Here is a 20683-nt window from a genome sequence, read left to right as displayed (position 1 = left end):
ATGATAAAAATAGCAATTCTATGGCAGGCAGGTATTCAGCGCTTTCACCTCGTGCTTCCACCTCGCGCTTCCTATCGTTGACCAACTACCTTGTTGTAATAATTTAATGGCTGTTTCACAAATTCTTTATAGCTAGGAACAACACAAATTACTTTTTAAATTTAATAATTTAATGGCTGTTTCACAAATTCTTTATAGCTAGGAACAACACAAATTACTTTTTAAATTTAATAATTTAATGGCTGTTTCACAAATTCTTTATAGCTAGGAACAACACAAATTACTTTTTAAATTTAATAATTTAATGGCTGTTTCACAAATTCTTTATAGCTAGGAACAACACAAATTACTTTTTAAATTTAATAATTTAATGGCTGTTTCACAAATTCTTTATAGCTAGGAACAACACAAATTACTTTTTAAATTTAATAATTTAATGGCTGTTTCACAAATTCTTTATAGCTAGGAACAACACAAATTACTTTTTAAATTTAATAATTTAATGGCTGTTTCACAAATTCTTTATCGCTAGGAACAACACACATTACTTTTCAAATCTATCTTTTTCAGGTACCACCTGAGCTTAGTGAAGAAGCTAACAAAGAGTTAACCAAAAGATTGCATCTTTCTAAACAAAAGAAAGTTAAGGATTTATTGAAGGATGGAATGGCCCAAGATGCTGAGGAAGCGGTGCAGAAGGTGAATGAAGAGACTCAATTGCAGCAAAAGTTAGATGAGCAGTTGGAGGACTTACCATACGATGATGCTGCCGTCGACTTGGGTAGGTTCTTAGACATTCATTTTTTGAGTAGTATTATGGTACGTCTCCTCTTCCATGGTTACATTATACTGTAGCTACGTAAGTATAAGGAGTCATAATAACTATAGTCAATTTCTTTTAGCAGTACCAGCTGAACTCGGCTGAGTTCCTGGTTAGGCTGGAGGAACGTAGAGAGTAGAGGTCCCCTTTTTTGTTTTGTTTCTTGTTGTTGTCGGCTACCCCCCAAAATTGGGGGAGGTGCCTTTGGTATATGTATGTCTGTATGTAATTTCTTTTAGCGATTCATATTCGCACCGACTCGCAGCGGTGCCCTTTTAGCTCGGAAAAGTTTCTGAGTTTCCGGATCGCTGATTGGTTGGACGAGATAATTCTAACCAATCAGCGATCAGGAAATTTTTCCGAGCTAAAAGGGCACTGCCGCGAGTCGGTGCAAATATGCATCGCTAAAAGAAATGGACTATAGACATACATGACACTAATATGATAGGCATTAGAATTCTTGATGATTGGTAATTCCTTCTTTTAAAGAAAAATTTTACATATTTTTATAACTACTGTACAAATAATTTTCTCTCTATATCCTATTTCTTCAGTACTGTACTGTTATGGGGAGTTCGATTAAGTATTTTTGTAGGACCACACTAATTATTTTTTCCTTGACAGTGATTCTTTAATTGTAGCTTTTATTTCTAACCTTCCAATATATATTACCACATTCTTAATTTTTTATTAGGTTTTTCTAGAATTAAATCAAGAATTTTTATGAATAGTACATACCTGGCAGTTATATATATATAGCTGATATCTCAGCTATATATATATAACTGCCAGGTAAGCCCTATTCATAAAACTTTGTTTTATCATAAAAACTCCATTTTTATGAATAGTACTTACCTGGCAGTTATATATATATATAGCTGAGATATCATGAATATATAAATAACTGCCAGGTAAGTATTCATAAAACTTTGTTTTATCATAAAAATTCCATATTAATATCTTTAATGCAGTATAATTGGCAAACTAGTTTTATTAGTGGAATGGCTTATATTTTTTCAATTTTAAATAAAATCAATGGAAAGTTGAACAAATGTGTTGGTAGAGAACAAAGGGGAACGGATGAAAGGTAAAAGGCTAGAAGCAATGCAACTGGAATATGACAATTAGTGCAAGAATTGTTCAGTATAGTCTAAATTGTGCTTCATAAGTCGCACAAAAATGACACGTCCCCTTGTGGATTACTATAGATACAATTCTTGAATACTGTTTTTCAACTATACTGTAATCTAAACGGATCTGGATATCACGGTGCTAGAAAAGGAATGAGGGAAGAAGCGTGGGTAATGGTAGGGGGGGGGGGGGGCGATAGTAGTAGTAGTAGCGGGCAGTAGTCGGATGTAGAACAGCACCTCGTAGTATCGAGGGATATTGAGGAAGGAGAGGACTAATTGGTGAGGGACCTCTGGTAGTGGTTCTAACACGCCCCAGTTACTATACCGACACTATTAGAGAGTGAGCGAGCTGGGTTTATTCCTGGTATTCCATGCAACTTTTTTCTCTGGTATATTTAGCAGTATTTATACCTTAGAAATGGGGCTATAAGGAGCATTTCACAGAGTGACACAGGTCCCTCGCCCAGAAATATATTTTTCCTTCGTCAAAATCGCTTAACAAGACTAATTTTGTAGGAGTGTAATTAAACCTACTAATGAAGGTATTTTGCTTCGACAGATGATGACGGCGATGATGTACCTCAGCCTCCTTTGTTGTTCCCTAATCCTCACGATACAACGGATCTTCCAAATCCCGTAGAAGGGAACAAGAGACTCAATGAAAGCCAGTTCGATGAACCAGGAAGTGAATATGAGGCATTGGTACAGAAGTGGGTTTCGGAGTATATCACTAATGCTCAGGTAAGACACTAGTTCCCAAATCATTAAAGCTTTATAGTGGTCGTACAACATGTGTTATATGCATGCTATTATAAATGGTGCTTTAGGGAGCATTTCACGGAGCGACACAGGTTCCTCGCCCAGAAATAGATTTTTCCTTCGTCAAAATCCCTTTATACTGTAAATACTTTCTCTCTGCAGGATCACATTAATTCGTCAGACTTGACCAAGAGAGTAAATAAATGGAGAGAAGCTATTTTACCAAAATTGGAAGAGGAAGAACGGAGACGAGAGTTTGATATCCATAGTTATGGATCTCAGGTAAGTTGTTTACTGTGTTAAGTCTTTTTTTATTGATTATTTTTACTTTTAAAGCTGCAGTTTGAATCATAAATGGGACATGTTTTATTCCTGAACTATTGGAATCCATAAGGCTGATTGCTGGATTTTGTATCATAAAGTTAAACTTGATGTTTTAAGAGGATTGCACTGCTCAAATTGGTTTAAAATTTAGTAGTTATATCATCTTTATAAGATGAAGAAAATTCTCTCTAGTAAATATATACCTTAAGGTGTGAATGACTTCCATTCTAAGAGCTTGTGTCATTTGTAGTTAATCTTATGCATATATTACTGCAATTTTGACTGGGAATGTTGGTTTAATCCTTTTTGGGATTATTTTTAAAATGGATTGCTAGTTACAATATGTCGTACTGTTTATCAGATTAGGGGTACCCGAATCTTTTAGAGGATCTGTGAATATCCTTTGCCACTCTTAACCCTTTTATCCCCTAGCTGTTTGGAACTTTCCAACCCTTGACCCCCAGGCATGTTTTTTTTCTCTTCTTTTTCCAAGCACATTTTGCAATATATATTTTTTAAATTGCTCTAACAACCTTAATTTTCATCAAAGAGAGGTCAGGTTGGTCTTATTCTTTTGGAAAATGCCTAAAGTTTCTCAAAGTTATCAAAAATATGCAAAAAAAAAATGTAAAAAGCCGTTTTTTGCAAGGACGTACCGGTACGTCCATGGGGGTAAAGTGATGAGTTTTGTGAAACGTACCAGTTCGTCCTTTGGGGGTTAAAGGGTTAAACAGATCCAATGTTGATGTGATTCAGGAGAAACAAGGGTCGTGTGATAAAGGCCCCAAGACCAGATAAGGTCGAGAGAGAAATCGATCAAATGGAACCTGATTTTATTGTTGCTTAGACATCAGTCACTAGTTTGGAAACAAGACTACTTAGAGTGACCTTTATTTGTGCGGTAAATTAATGCAAGTGTTATCCCATCATATTAATATGTATATTTTCATTTATTTAACATTCATATAAATATTTTTTCTATTCGATGTTAATCGTGCCAATTTTTTAAAAGTCGAGTTTGACTTATTGGGCTAATCAATAGCCTCCCTTGAATAATAATGATACTATATCAAGTAAATTTTTACTTTAAATTAGTCAAGAAATTTAAATAATTCCATTTTTATAAATTTGGCCTCTATTTATTTTAATGTTTTCCATAATACATTTATAAATTTGGCCTTTATTTATTTTAATGTTACTGTTCTTAAAATATTTTATTTTAATTGTTGATTACTTCTTGTTTAATTTCCTTATTTACTTTCCTCACTAGGCTATTCCCTGTTGGAGCCCTTGGGCTTATAGCATCCTGCTTTTCCAACTAGGGTTGTGGCTTGGCAAGTAATAATAATAATAATAAACATAGATCTACTTAATAGTATTTTTCTGATTTGATTTTTCTTTATATTGCAGGTCCTAAGTTTTTTTCCAGAAAATGGAAGAAAACAAACTATTCCTTTCCAGACAGTTGCCAAAAATCAAGACGCACCAGAAGTGTCTAGACTCTTCCTTTCTTGCCTTATGCTTGTAAGTACACACCCTGGTTTGTTGTCATAGTTATTCCTTAAAGTTTTCCTTAAAAATACACACCCTGTGGTTTATTGTCCTAGTTATCCCTTAAAGTTTTCCTTGAAAGTACATACCTTGTGGTTTATTGTCCCAGCTATCCCTTACAGTTTTCCTTTAAAAGTATATACCGTGTGTTTTATTGTCCTGTTTATCCCTTATTTTTCCTTAAAAGTACACCATGTGTTTTACCTTCCTAGTTATCCCTTAAAGTTTTCCCTAAATGTACACACCTTGTGTTTTATTGTCCAAGTTATCCCTTAAAGTTTTCCTTAATAGTACACACCCTGTGGTTTATTGTCCTAGTTATCCCTTACAGTTTTCCTTAAAAGTACACATCCTGTGCTTTATTGTCCTAGTTATTCCTTAAAGTTTTCCCTAAAAGTACACATCTTGTGTTTTATTTTCCTAGTTCTCCCTTAAAGTTTTCCTTAATAGTACACACCCTCTGTTTTATTGTCCTAGCTATCCCTTACAGTTTCCTCATATTTCTTGTGAATAGTTGACATTCCTGATTAGTAAGTACTGATCCTCCATCAATAGTCTGACCCCTTCAGTTCAAGAGCCGACCCAGATTAATAATTTTGCCAGATTTTTGGGAAGTCATTCTTCAACACCTCAAGCTGGGTAATAATAAACATTATCATATTGTGGCGGCCTGTTGCTAACGTTCTTGCCTGGCGATTGCCAGACTGGCGTTCGAGTCCCGCTCAAACTTGTTAGTTCTTTTGTTCACTGCAACCTTACCATCCTTGTGAGCTAAGGATGGGGGTTTGGAGGAGCCTACAGGTCTACCTACTGAGTCATCAGCAGCCATTGCCTTGCCCTCCCTGGTTCGAGTTGGGATGGAGAGAGGACTTGGGCTCTCATATGTATATGTGGTCTTCTAGGGCGTTGTCCTATTCTTCTTCACAGTATTTGATTGTTTTAAACTTGAATTAGTATCAAGCGTAAAGTAAATAATTGAATTAAATACAGTGATCAAAGATTAAATTTAACTATATCGTCTGCATTTGTTTACTGCCTTGCCTTTAACTTATATTTTGTTTCAGCTTTTCATAAATTTTGATTTGTTCCGTAACCGAAATACAAACCACGCTATTTACAAAGGGTTTACTTTTAGCGCAGCTGAAATGACGAGCCAATAGTTTTTAACGAGGGTTAATTACCCCCGCGCTAGTTAGCGGGGGGTGGGGAAGGGTAGCTTGCTACCCCTCCCCCCTCCACACACCGGTGACTTGCTTCACTTCACTTTTGGCTCGGCGGTGATCAGACGTGTCTGTTCATCGCCTTCGTGACAGCCTTTAATTTTCTTCTTTTTCTTTACAGCTTGTGTGATTGGTTGGAAGTTGACCTTCAGTTATTTTCTTTTATTTAATATGCGGACATGCTCTGGAGTTGCCGGCCGTCCTTGTGGGACTTTCATGTCGGACGTGATTACGGATCCTCACACCCTCTGCCCTCAATGTCGGGGCCGACGGTGCGACCAGGATAACATGTGCCGTGAGTGTAGGGAGTGGTCTGCCTCCCAGTGGGAGAGGTTTGGCCGTCGGCGTAAGAAGAAGTCCAAGAGAGACCGTTCTCCTCCGGGGTTAGCCTTGAAGGAGGAAGGTTCTCGGGACTCTTCTTCCGCCGCCCAAACCTCCTCCGAAGCTCCCCCTCGTCCGCCTCCTAAGGAGAGTCGTCCGAGTGGGAGCGCAGGCCCTTGTTCTGTTTCCCTACCTTCGGTGGGGGGAGAGGGCGTCGCCTCCCATAGCGAGGCGGTTCCCCCTCCTCCTCCGGGGGAGGTTATTGATAATAATACTTTATCCAGTGATGATCTGTTGCAGATTTGGTCGTCCCTGGGGCTTAAGGGCTTGCCCTCCAGGGTCGCTCTTATTGACCTTGTCTCGTTGGGGGCCGCTGTTAAACAGTCGCCGGTGGTAGCGGAGGTAGACCCTCTGTCTATTGTCGACGTCGTGGTGACAGAGGCCTCCGACGTGGCTGGGCCTTCCGACGCAGGTGCTGTTGCTGGTGATGGTGCTCTAGGCTCTCCTCCTCCTTCCGTGCATCCTTCGAAGGGGGAAGTGAGTCCTTCGGTCTCGACGGCTGCCCAGCTTCCTTCTGAGGGAAGTGTTTTGAAGGAGACTCCCCTTCGGAGGACCGATGGTCCCGACGATCTCCCCCGAGGCCGCCTCCGCCGTAAGGCTCACCGCCCTCTACGCCACAAGGGCCTCCCTTCCCCTTACAGGGGGACTAAGAGGCGCCTTTTTGGGTCTTCGTCCTCCGGGGGGGACTCTCCTCGTCAGCCTCAACCGACTACTCCGCCCTCCTTGAACCTCTCTGCGGACCGCTCTCCATCTCCTGCCGGATCTTCGCCTTCTGGAGAACTCGTCACCCGACGGGCAACGGTCCCTTCGGGGCTAAGGGATTCTTCCCTTACGCGAGCAGGGCCAGCGCACAAGCGCTCTCCTGCTCGCCAGCGATCTCCTGCTCGTCGACGATCTCCTGCTCGCCGACGCTCACCTGCTCGTCGGCTCTCTCCTGAGGTTCGCCCCCCTCGCCAGCGCTCTCCTGCTCGTCAGCTCTCTTCCGAGCGTCAGCGCTCATTTGAGGACCATCGCCCTGCGGTCTCTGACCACCCTTTAGTTCCTGCTGAACTCCCTGCTCACCATCCACCTGGTCCTGTGGCTACGCAACATCGTGCTGCGCGTGTGTCAGAAACACATGTTCGCCAACGCGCCAGCGATCTTCCCGTTCCTGCTCGTGAACCTATCCTCTCACAGGACACGCGTCGACCTTCTGCTCGCCAGCGATCACCAGCTCGCCAGCGATCACCAGCTCGCCAGCGATCACCAGTTCGCCAGCGATCACCTTCACATGCTGCCCGCCATCGCACGAACCTGCATGATCGCCCGCTTACGCATGCTGCTCCTCATCGCAATACCCTGAACGATCGCCCTCCTGCGGATGCTGATCACCATCGCACAACCCTGCACGATCGCCCGCTTACGCATGCTGCTCGCCATCGCACAACCCTGCACGATCGCCCGCTTTCGCATGCTGCTCCTCATCGCAATACCCTGAACGATCGCCCTCCTGCGGATGCTGATCACCATCGCACCCTTTCACGCGATCATTCACCTGCGCATGCTGCTCGCCATCGCACAACCCTGCACGATCGCCCGCTAACGCATGCTGCTCCTCATCGCACAACCCTGAACGATCGCCTTCCTGCGGATGCTGATCACCATCGCACCCTTTCACGCGATCATTCACCTGCGCATGCTGCTCGCCATCGCACAACCCTGAACGATCGCCCGCTTACGCATGCTGCTCCTCATCGCACAACCCTGAACGATAGCCCTCTTGCGCGCAATCATTCACCTTCACATGCTGCTCGCCATCGCTTACCATCACGTGATCATTATCGCCAGCGATCTTCTTCACCTACGCGGCAGCACGATCCCTCGCCGTCGCGCCATCGCTTGCGTTCGTCGCCTCGTACACGTGTTCATTTACCTGCCCACCCTCACGCCCACTCGCCTGCGCGCCCGCGTGATCGCTCGCCTGCGCGCCCGCGCGATCGCTCGCCCGCGCGACCGCTCGCCTGCGCGCCCGCGCGACCGCTCGCCTGTGCGCCCGCGCGATCACCCGCGCAACCATTCGCCTTTGCGCGACCGTTCACCCTCGCGCGACCATAGTTCGCGGCGAATTCCACAGCCGGTGGTAGCAGCAGGGACGCGTGCTCCTAGACGGCACTCGGGATCACCTCCATCCAAGCACAGGTTGGTATTGCAGGACGAGGACAGGTCATTACAGCATTCTTCCCCACCTTCTTTTCAGGCAGGTACCGTCGTGTCCACTCCAAAGGATCGCCCGATCCCTTTCACCTTAGCGAGGATTTCGGACTCTGTGTCCTTTGAGCAGCAGACTTGGTTTGGTCCGCTGGCACGGGCGTTAGTGAGGGTTATGAAACCAGCACTCGCCGGCCAGGGTAACAAACCAGCGGCTGTCTCTCCTACGCTGAAGAGAAAGAGAGGAGTGGACTTCGTGGTGACTTCCCCCAGGGCGAAGTTGGTTCCCAAGAGGTCGGTCTCGAGGGTCCCCTCTCCTGCACGAGTACTCTCTCCTTCTCCCGTGGATGAGGCCTTTCCGTCCTCAGGTGAGTCCAGTGGACCGGTAGTCTTCCCCCCGGCACCAGGGGGGGAGACTTCGCTTCAGGCAGGAGAATTGTCTCGTGAGGAAGGGGCCCCTCGAACCTCGTTGTTGGGATCCTGTATCCCTCCTAGGAGGGAGCCCAAGGATTCCAAGACCATCCCTAAATCCTCTGCAAGGATTCGACAGGAACCCATGACTACCCAGGGGAATGTCCACGTATCACCCCAGGAAGAGATTCCTGGGGCAGGAGACTTAGCTGCCAGCCCGCAGGGAGGAGAACAGCAAGAGTCCGAACATGCCTTCTGGCAGGTCCTAAGCCTGATAAGGCAACTTAACAGTCTTACGGATCCAGTCATCCCCCCCCGTGAAGGCAAAGACACAATTCTGGATGAAGTGTTCGACGTTCGGAAGGCCCCTAAGACCAGTGCAGCTCTGCCCTGGTCTCGGGGGCTGAAGAGTGCCAGAGCTAGGGCCAATGCTCAGCTCGCACTTCTTGCCTCCTCCAGTCGTTCCACTGCCGGGAACAAACTCATCCCTCCTCCTCGCCTTCAGCAGAGGAGGTATTTCGAGATCCTGGGTGAGCACAACCTCGCTCTTCCGCTCCATCACTCTGTGGAGGAGCTGGCGAAGGGAGTTCCCTTGGAGAAACTCTCTGCCCGGCAGGTGTCGTTCTCGGCGGCAGAGATCCTTAACCACGAGAAGGTCGCTAAGTGTGCCATGCAGGCCACTTCGTGGCTGGACTTCTGGTTAGGATCTCTGGGCATCCTATTGCGATCTGAGGACTTGTCCAAGGAGACCAATAGGAAGGCCCTAGAGACCTTCTTGCTCTCGGGCACCCGCTCCATCGAGTTCTTGGCGCACCAGGTTACCACCCTGTGGGCCAACTCGGTGTTGAAGCGTCGCGATGCTGTGTCCGAGAGATTCCATCCGAAGGTCCCCGCCGTAGATGTGTGTAGGCTCCGACATGCCTCCCTCCTGGGGGAGAGCCTGTTTGAGCCTCAAGACTTGGAGCGAACGGCTGAGAGGTGGAGGAAATCCAGCACGGACTCCCTCCTCCACAGGGCCCTTACAACTCGGCCCTATAAGCCTCCAGCCCCGCCACAACAGCAGCAACAGCCTCGTAAGGCTCCAAAACAGGCACCGGCAGCTAAGAAAGTGGTGTCTAAGCCCCAGCCCTTTCCAGCCAAGGTCAAGAGGGGTGGTAAGTCCTCCAGGGGAGGCAAGACTTCTAGGGGTGGCGGCCGCGGCCGCAAGCCCTAGGGGTGGCAGTCCCCCTGCGTGTCCACCTGTGGGGGGATGCCTTCAGCGTTGCGTCCGCAGGTGGCAACATCTCGGGGCCGATGCTTGGACGATCTCGGTGATCGGCCAAGGTTATCGCGTCCCGTTCACGTCATCTCAACCTCCCCTGACAGCGAATCCAGTGTCGTTGAGCTCCTATGCCATGGGATCGGCAAAGGGGCTGGCCCTTCAGGCCGAAGTCAAGACCATGTTCGAGAAGGGTGCTCTCCAGGAGGTCGTGGACGGCTCTCCAGGCTTCTTCAGTCGACTCTTTCTTGTAAAGAAGGCTACTGGAGACTGGAGACCCGTCATCGATCTCTCGGCTCTGAACAGGTTTGTCAAACAAACCCGGTTCAGCATGGAGACAGCAGACACAGTCAGACTTGCGGTGAGACCACAAGACTTCATGTGTACACTGGATCTAAAGGATGCGTACTTCCAGATCCCAATCCATCCGTCTTCCAGGAAGTACCTGAGATTCTGCCTAGACAACAAGATCTACCAGTTCAAGGTGCTGTGTTTCGGTCTCTCCACAGCTCCTCAGGTGTTCACCAGAGTGTTCACCCTGATTTCGACTTGGGCGCACAGGAACGGCATTCGTCTCCTTCGTTACCTAGACGATTGGCTGATCCTAGCAGACTCGGAGTCGACCCTTCTTCGACACCGAGACAGGCTTCTAGATCTTTGCCAGGATCTGGGGATCGTGGTAAACCTCGAGAAGTCCTCTCTGCAGCCGTCCCAGCGACTGGTTTATCTAGGCATGCTAATAGACACCAATCTCCACAAAGCCTTTCCATCAGACGACCGGATAGCAAGGCTGAGGAGGGTGGCGGAACCTTTCCTCAGGCGAAAAGAACTCCCCGCCCAATCGTGGTTGCGTCTCTTGGGCCACCTATCCTCCCTGGCCCGTCTGGTTCCAAACAGCCGCCTCAGGATGAGATCCCTTCAATGGCGGCTCAAGTCCCGGTGGAATCAAGGATCCGATTCCCCGGACACTCTGATCCCAATGGGGTCTCTGGAACAGACGGACTTGCGGTGGTGGCTGGCCGACGAGAACCTGCGAAAGGGAGTGAGTCTTCTCGTCCTTCCCCCGGAATTGACTCTGTTTTCGGACGCGTCAAAAGAAGGGTGGGGGGCGCACGTTCTGAACCAGAGGGCCTCAGGCCTTTGGTCAGAATCAGAAAAGTGCCTACACATCAACCTGCTAGAATTGAAGGCCGTCTTTCTGGCCCTTCAACAGTTCCAACGGTTCCTGGCGGGTCACTCCGTGGTGGTGATGAGCGACAACACCACGGTAGTGGCTTATATCAACAAGCAGGGAGGCACTTTTTCGCAACAGCTATCCCATCTTGCAGTAGAGACTCTGAGGTGGACCGAAACCCACTCGATAACACTATCAGCTCGCTTCATTCCTGGCAAGAGGAATGTGCTCGCCGACAGTCTGAGCAGGGCTTCGCAGATAGTGAGTACCGAGTGGTCTTTGGATCCTCAGATAGCCAACAAAGTCCTGACTTTGTGGGGTTCCCCGACGGTGGACTTGTTCGCGACAGCCTTGAACTTCAAGCTGCCCCTGTACTGCTCACCAGTCCCGGACCCCAAGGCACTCTGGCAAGATGCTTTCCAGCAACGGTGGGACAACATCGACGTGTACGCCTTCCCACCATTCTGTCTGATGAGAAGGGTGCTCAACAGGACCAGACTATCGGTCAACTGTTCCATGACTCTAGTAGCTCCGCTATGGCATCACGCGGAATGGTTTCCGGACCTTCTGCAACTCCTGACGGAACTCCCAAGGGAGCTTCCTCCACGACACGAGCTTCTCAGACAACCCCACTCCGGTGTCCCTCACAGGGCCGTAGCCTCGCTTCGGCTTCACGCCTGGAGACTATCCAGCGTCTCCTCGCGGAGAGAGGCTTTTCGCAACAGGTTGCGGAGAGAATGTCTCGGCACCTGCGAAGGTCCTCTGAGGGAGTCTACCAAGCGAAGTGGAGAGTCTTTTGTGGTTGGTGTCGTGGAAGGGGTATCTCTCCACTCAATGCCACTATTCCAGCAATAGCGGACTTCCTTGTGTATCTGCGAGAAGAAATGCGCCTTTCTGTCTCGGCAGTGAAAGGCTATCGCTCAGCCTTAAGCTTGGCCTTCAGATTGAAGGGCGTGGATATTTCTTCATCGCTAGAACTCTCTTTACTCATACGTAGCTATGAGCTTACCTGCCCCCAGTCGGAAGTGAGACCCCCTCCTTGGAACGTGGTTCGAGTTCTCAGGTCTCTCAAGAGACCTCCCTTCGAGCCATTACGCCAGGCCTCCGATCGCCACCTGTCTTGGAAGACGGCTTTCCTACTCGCCTTGGCCTCGGCCAAGCGAGTTAGTGAACTTCATGGTCTCTCGTACGACATCGCCCATTCAAGGGGATGGGGGGAGGTAACGTTCAGGTTCGTCCCTGAGTTTGTGGCCAAGACTCAGAATCCTGGAGTGCCGGATCCTCGGTTCGACTCTTTCAGGATCGCGAGTCTCCGTTCTGTAACAAACGACCCAGACCAGCTGCTACTATGCCCAGTGAGGTGTCTGAGGTACTACTTGAAGAGAACGGCTGCAGTCCGTCCTCATGTGCGAGCTTTGTTTGTGAGCACAGGCAGGACAAAGAGGAGGGTCACAAGGAACACCATCTCTGCTTGGATTCGAAGGGTTATCCACCATGCCCTGAATCCTGACCCTCCTCCGTCACGTCGCCCTCGGGCCCACGATGTCAGGGGTATTGCTACATCCCTGGCCTTCAAGAGAAACTTCTCTGTGACGCAGGTACTTCAAGCGGGGGTCTGGAAGCGTCAAACGACCTTCACAGCCCACTACCTGCAAGACGTGACCCACAGGAGCCTCGATACGTTCTCTATCGGCCCTGTGGTGGCTGCACAACAGCTGGTCTAACCTCAGGCTCCTTTTTGGACAAGTAGCAGTAGGTTGAGGGCGTTGTTACCCGGTCTTAGTCTGTGTGAATGAAAGAGTATGTCTGACCCTTACTTCTTTCTTCATTCTCCCCTCTCTTGGGGAAGCAGCATCCTGGTCCTCGCATAGCTGACCTCGACCTCTGCAGGTAACCCATGCTTCTTTGTGCTCCTAGTATTAAGCTTAATACTGTTGCGTCTCCCATACCCTGACGAGGTGGTATGGGGAACGTCCTATCCTAGAATTCCTATCTGAAGGTCTCAAGGTCAACTTCATAGGACGAGTCACACTCTCCTCCTCACACTACTTATGTAGGCCACTCGTTCCTAGCGTTGCTAGGAACCTGTGAGGTACAGGGGCTCCCTCTCTCTAGTGCTGCTCACTAAGGGATCGAGCCCCCGGGCAAGCCGAAGTCAGTAAGGCTGGGGACTTTCCACCCTTCCTAAGGGGTAAGTCACCCTTTGTAAATAGCGTGGTTTGTATTTCGGTTACGGAACAAATGACAAATTCGAAGATAATTTGTATTTTTCCTAACCATACAAACCTTAGCTATTTACACATATGTGCCCGCCATCCCTGACCCCCAAGTCAAGTCCTACCTCTAAGTGAAGTGAAGCAAGTCACCGGTGTGTGGAGGGGGGAGGGGTAGCAAGCTACCCTTCCCCACCCCCCGCTAACTAGCGCGGGGGTAATTAACCCTCGTTAAAAACTATTGGCTCGTCATTTCAGCTGCGCTAAAAGTAAACCCTTTGTAAATAGCTAAGGTTTGTATGGTTAGGAAAAATACAAATTATCTTCGAATTTGTCATATTCTATTAAACATTTTACATTTTGCTATCATATTTCAACTAAGTTGAGACCAAATTGTATATATTCTTCAAGTAATAGCTTTAATGTAACTATAATAAATTTGTAATGTTAGAGGGAAAGATTAAGTTATTTTTTCCCACAATGCACCTTACCCGTACTGAGGTAATAATTTCTTCAAAATATCACTTTCCATTTTATTTCATTTAGTAATCTGTATGTGTGCGTGCATTGTTCCATCACCACACCTTTACTATTGCTCAGGTACATAATACAGATTGCCATTAGACTTTGAATGACACAACAGTATTTTAAGTTATTTTTTATGGTCTCTCTATCTTTTTATTTCAGGCAAATACATATAACGTGCAATTAGACAATAGCATACCCGGGGACTTTGCTATGGACTGTTTAGAGCTAACCCTTCTATCCCGTGTCAGACATCATGAAGAGCTGGAAGAATATGCAGCACCATCGCAGGCTACGCCCACAAAGTATGTTTTTCTTTCATTCAAAATTTTACTGTTCCAATTGGTTCTCCTTATCCCTGGGTATTATGTTCAAAGAGAGGTGAAAATATATATATATACATCTTCCTAAAAACACAAAGCACACGGGCAAAACAAAACACGTCTGACCAACGCAAGTGCTGAGGAGGAAATGAGGATGGGGGGGGGGGGGAGATGTAGGGGTAGAGAGGGGATATGTTGATGAAGGAGAGGTCTAATTGGTGAGGGATCTATGGTCGTGGTTCAATCACACCCCAGTTTTCTATACCGACACTCAAAGAGTGAGCGAGCTAGGTTTATTCCTGTCATTCCATGCATCTCTCTTTTTCTCTGGTATATTCAGCAATATCTATACCTTAGAAATGGTGCTAGAGGAGCATTTCACTGGGCGACACAGGTCCCTCGCCCAGAAATAGATTTTTCCTTCGTCAAAATCCCTTATATATATACATATGTTGACGATCTATCGCTGAGGCATGCGATGTATAAATTTGTCACTATGCTGGAGGAAGGATCAGAAAAACAAAATTCTTGGACTAGCGCTTTTGTATTGTCATACCTCTTCAGGTCCAATTAATATAAAGTTAAGAACAGGACCTGAAGAGGTATGACAATACGAAAGCGCTAGTCTAAGAATTTCGTTTTTCTGATCCTTCCTCTAGCATAGTGACAAATATACATGTGTGTGTGAGTGTGTGTGTGGAAAAATAATGATGGGAATAACACTAAGAGACAGAAGAAGAGCAATATGGTTATAAGAGCAAACTAAAGTAGAGAATATTCGAACAACTAGTAAGAAGAAGAAACGGACGTGGGCACGGCATAAAGTATAATGAGAATGACTAGTAGTAGGTGGACAGAAAGAATAACAGAATGGGTCCCTAGAGGTACAAACAAACCAGGGAAAGAAAGACGATGGATTGACGAGCTAGAAAATCTGCAGGTATACATACATACATATACCAAGGCACTTCCCCCAATTTTGGAAGGTAGCCGACATCAACAAATGAGACAAAACAAAAATAAACAAAAAACAAGGGGACCTCTACTCTCTACGTTCCTCCAGCCTGCTATAAAATGACCATAACAAGACAGAAATGAAAGGACATGTCTGAAGCTATGATGATACATATACTGTGCGCATGTATATTTAACTACTAGAATTATTCATGTACAGTATCTTCATCCTCCAGTATCCTGTGCACGGGCAGAGTGAATCTTTGAGCGAAGCCAAAAAGAAGTTTGGTGATTCATTCTCAGCTGATTTACAGGTTCTCTATTGCATGTCCTTGAGCCTTCTTTAACCTGGATTTGGTTGAGAGAACGATATCGCAAGTAAAGACTTTGGTATCACAGAACCTGATTCTATCTTGATATCACAGAACAAAATTCTATCTTTTTGAGAGAACAAGATTATAGAAAAGCTACAGGAGGAATGGTGATCAGGTTTGGATATATCAAGGCTCAAGTTTCTTGTTGTCAGAAATTCTTGATGGAGACACTTCGTTTGTTTTGGCATTAGTCCAAAAGGGAAATAGATGTTTTCCATGGCCCTGTTAAGTCTAGTGCCTCAGGTGTTCTCAAGTGGGTCCTGTACCAACCGTGTTTCACACAATTGTACATAATTCCTTTTGTATATATTATGGTTGTATCTTCGCTCTTCCCTCGCACTAAAACGAACATGAAAATTCAAGTCTGGTTTTTCCTCTGTGATTTTGTCTGTCTTGTGAACTTGTCATGTCCTGTTGCCTTGAGGTTTTGTATATAAGGAGAGTGTTCCACAACAATATAACTCAGTCGTTTCCAATCTGCCTTTGATTTCACAACTCCTCTCTCGGCCCGTCACATTGGTGACCCCGGAAGTCGACTCGCTTCCACCGCCTTCCACTCCCACCCCCTCGCCCCTCCATCATTGGTACTATGACGGACTCTACGGCAGTTGGCGCTACGGCCTCTCCATTCAAACTTTCATCGTTTGCCAGCGGAGAGGCGTTTGCTTGGTTTCAGCGCGCAGAAGTCCAGTTTCGTATCAGGGGCGTGACTCGCTCAACCACCAAAGCGGATTATGTTCTCGCGGCGATACCCGAGGACACCTTCCCAGAAATATCCGACTGGCTTTGTGAACAAGGAGACACCGCAATAGCGTATGACGACCTCAAATCATACCTTCTGCAGCAGTACTCGCCGTCGCCAGCCGCCCGTATAGCAAAGCTTTTTCAGCTCTCGCAACAACCGTTGGGGGACCAAAGGGCTTCGCTTGCCCTCAGGGAAATGACCAGTATCGCTCGCCTTCAACCTGCCGCAGACGGCTCTCCTCGTGAGGTGAACCTACTCCGTGCCCTTTGGATACGCCGTTTACCTGAACCTGTGCGCGCTGCCATACCCGATGTCGATAGTTTACCCATAAAGGACTTGATGACCAAAGCCGACGCCCTTATGGACAGCCACTTCAAGACCTCCATCAACGCCTCCACCCCTGACGACGAGGATGCCTATTCAACGTACACCGAAGCTGACATGAATGCCGTAGGACATACACGCCTACCCCGTGACGTGCCGAAGCGGCGACAAAGACGCCCACCACCCACCAATCGCTCGCGCCCCAACGAACGACTTCTACAACCACTTTCACCTCTCAATTATGGACGTCATTAGCGAATCTCCTGGGCATCACCCTACATCACACAACGGCCTACAACCCCGCTGCCAATGGAATGGTTGAACGTTTTCATCGCACCCTCAAAGCAGCTTTGATGTCCCGCTGCAAGGATTGCAACTGGTTTACTCAGCTTCCCTGGGTCCTCCTTGGACTAAGGACCACTCCTAAAGACGCCCTCGACGTCTCGGCAGCCGAAATGGTGTATGGCGACCCGTTGGTCGTCCCTGCCGAGTTTTTTCCTTCTACAACCTCCTCCGACGATCTCCAGCACATACGTCACGTCGTGGGAAAATTTACTCCGTGCCGCCAGACTTACAAGCCCCCAGCGAAGCATCACATACCAACGGACTTGCACTCTGCAACGCACGTCTTCCTGCGCAACGACACCAGCAAGCCACCGTTAACGCCCCCTTACACGGGACCTTACCTTGTGATCCGACGCAGTCCGAAAGCATTCCTCCTAAACATTCGGGGCAAAGAAGACTGGGTCTCCATTGATCGTCTAAAACCTGCTTATCTTCTGCCAGATGACCCGCCTACAGTTCGCCTCTCTAGATCAGGGCGCCCTATTTAACATGTACAGTATGTCATTTTTAGGGGGGGAGCCATGTACCAACCGTGTTTCACACAATTGTACATAATTCCTTTTGTATATATTATGGTTGTATCTTCGCTCTTCCCTCGCACTAAAACGAACATGAAAATTCAAGTCTGGTTTTTCCTCTGTGATTTTGTCTGTCTTGTGAACTTGTCATGTGCTGTTGCCTTGAGGTTTTGTATATAAGGAGAGTGTTCCACAACAATATAACTCAGTCGTTTCCAATCTGCCTTTGATTTCACAACTCCTCTCTCGGCCCGTCACAGTCCTTAGGATTTGCTTAGTTTAGGCTGATATTGAATGCCACTCAAAAAGGCCAAGGTCTTTTCCTAAACTAAAGAACAATGTATAAAACTTGAATTTAATCTGTACCAGGTTACTATGCTGTGATAGAAATGGTTGTCAATTTATTTAAGCATATTTTTTTTAAGCAGTTTATTTCAATTTCAGGAGAAAGGGTCGCGTCAAAAATGCTTCACACAAGACTGCAGTGCAGGATGAACCTGCGATTACTGACAATGAATCTCCGAACATTTGTGCAGATATTACTCACATTACGATAGCCGATAACATCCAGGTTGATAATTGTAATAATGCTAAAAAAGGAAGATTTAAGAAGAGATGACTTGTGTGAGTTTTTATATATTTGTATTATAAATAGTGAGGTATAGTGCCTTATTTTGTCATGCCAAATTTTGTATTCCATACTTTTTTTTTCTTGAAATTGCAAAGTTTTGGTGGTAAATCTACAACACACATAAAAGTCACCCTAACCAGTTTTCCCATGAGCCTTTTTAAATGTCTGTTCAAATCTAAAAGGTGTGAATCATGGTTTGCTTGCAAGAGCATTAAATCTTTGCTTCACTCCTTACGTAGTTGTACTTGAAAAGTTATGGGGTGAAAGTATAGAATTAAAACATACAGTGTTAGGAATTTTATTTGAGATACAGTATACAGACTGTGCATGCAAGTGGTTTAACCATCCCGTGTACTGTAGATTTAAAATTGATACCGACTTCTCAAGTTTATGGTTGAACATTTTATTTTTCAACTTGTTGTTTAGATAATTTTCAAGTTGGTCCTCTTTCTTATTCCATGTTTTTATAATTTAAATATCAATCTCTTCATGCGGTATTAGGTAAATGGTACTTATAGTTTTATTTTGAAATAGCTTTTGCGGTTTTATGATTCACCTGTCTCGAATATTATTTTTGACTTGTCAGTGCATTTGGTAGCGTGCTATTCCGAATCATTACATTTCAGGAAATATAGTATTTAATATTTACAGTTTTTCTTACTATAAAGAAAACCAGAGTTTGAGAATGAAAAAATGATGTATCAATCATGTGATTTGCCAGATCTTTTTACTCAGCGAATTAATCAGCTGCTTTTGTGGCAGTAGCATCTTGTCTCACACAATCATCCTGTTCTTTTACGCATGTATTGTTTGTTTATTTAAGACATTATACTTTCGTGGGGACATTTTTGATGTTGCAAGACTAATTCCCAAAGTAGTAGCAGCAACTAAGCTATTCATAGTTTATTACAGTTTTTAAAGAATTTAATTAACTTTTGTTAAGACTTCCAATTAAGATTAAAAATAAGGAAAAGTCATTGTAAAAAAGGAGAAAATTGTAGGACCAATCTCTCAGTTCATGGAAAGATTATTTTAGAATAGTGTTAGATTTAATTGAGATTTTTAATAGATTCTTATTATTTTCTATGAAAGTAATACCTTTAACTTCAGGTTTATGGTATTTGTATTTAATTAGTATGAAAGGATTTTATCTTATAGCAATATCTTCCACTTTCCTTTATTATTCTGTCTTTACATCATCTTCAAGATTTGTAAGCGGTTTCATCTGTGAGGAGATTTTTCGCCAACAATCTCTTTCTCCTATGAGGGAGAAATCAGACTCATGGCAACAGTTATCCCTTTAACCCCCAGGCTATTTGGAAATTTCCAACCCTTAACCCCCAGGGGGTTATTTTTTTCCCAGCACATTTTGCAGTGTATTTTTTTTAAATTGCTCTAACAGCCTTAATTTTTGTCATAGAGAGGTCAGGTTGGTCTCATTCTCTTGGAAAATGCCTGAATTTTTTCAAAAAATTATTAAAAATATGAAAAAAAAAATTTATAGCATTTTTTGGCAAGGACGTACTGGTACTTCCATGGGGGTAAAGGGATGGCTTTTGTGAAACGTACCAGTACGTCCTTTGGGGGTAAAAGGGTTAATATCCTATTTCTCTATATCTGCTGACTCGGGGATGAGCCCCCAAGGGGTTTTGAGAGCTTCCTTGTCATCACAGTTATCTCAAAAGCCTCTTCATTAGTGTGCCATCCCCTTTTATGTATATAATACGGACTATTCGCTTCTGTCATGCATGCATTCTTTGCCGTCTTTTTCTTTTGTGTATTGTTAGAAAATTATTTTTCTGTTATTCCACTGTTAAGTAGAGGGTTATGACTAAACTTCTTGATATAATTATGTTTGTAGCCGCACTGCCTTCATGATCATTTTGTCGAGTAGTTTCTGAAATATATTCATGTGGTTTGGTCTCAGTCACTTTGAGAGTTTTGTATCATTTCCAAGTGTGATCAACTCTCGGTGATATGGTGACAACAGTCGTTGGGATTTGGCGAGTCTTCCTCATGTATGAACTATGGTTTGATTATAACACAAAAGGATATTTTACCGATTTTGTACGTGTATCATTATTTGTATTTGCAGTTTTTACTTCTTCATATTTTGTATATTTTGTAACTTAAATATGGAATACAGCACTTGATTAGTAAAGCTTAACCCTTTTACCTCCAGGCTATTTGGAAATTTCCAACCCTTAACGTTAACCCCAGGGATTATTTTTTTTCAAGCACATTTTGCAGTATATTTTTTTTAAATTGCTCTAACAGCCTTAATTTTTGTCATAGAGAGGTCAGGTTGGTCTCATTCTTTTATAAAATGCCTGAAGTTTCTCAAAAAATTATAAAAAATATGCAAGAAAAAAAATTTAAATAGCAGTTTTTGGCAAGGACGTACCGGTACGTCCATGGGGGTCAAGGAATGAGTTTTGTGAAATGTACCAGTATGTCCTTTGGGGGTAAAAGGGTTAATAATCAGATTATATTATGAAACAATTAATAATCAG

The 20683-nt window shown here is 45.1% G+C and overlaps 1 protein-coding gene across 1 annotated transcript in view; it reads left to right on the top strand.

Annotated features, from left to right (window-relative positions):
- The window catches only part of LOC137652497 (condensin-2 complex subunit H2-like), a 42833-nt gene extending 22621 nt beyond the window's left edge, over positions 1 to 20212 (top strand). The window contains exons 10-15 of the mRNA XM_068385942.1: positions 571 to 781; positions 2513 to 2694; positions 2875 to 2994; positions 4447 to 4560; positions 14119 to 14261; positions 17984 to 20212. Of these exons, the coding sequence (XP_068242043.1) occupies positions 571 to 781; positions 2513 to 2694; positions 2875 to 2994; positions 4447 to 4560; positions 14119 to 14261; positions 17984 to 18158 (945 nt within the window). The 3' untranslated portion in view covers positions 18159 to 20212. The remainder of the gene's footprint in view (positions 1 to 570; positions 782 to 2512; positions 2695 to 2874; positions 2995 to 4446; positions 4561 to 14118; positions 14262 to 17983) is intronic.
- The last annotated feature ends 471 nt before the right edge of the window (positions 20213 to 20683 follow it).

The sequence above is a fragment of the Palaemon carinicauda genome, chromosome 13, assembly GCF_036898095.1.
Source record: "Palaemon carinicauda isolate YSFRI2023 chromosome 13, ASM3689809v2, whole genome shotgun sequence".
NCBI lineage: Eukaryota > Metazoa > Arthropoda > Malacostraca > Decapoda > Palaemonidae > Palaemon > Palaemon carinicauda.
Note: the sequence above shows the minus strand (reverse complement) of the source record. Positions and strands in the feature narration are given on the sequence as shown.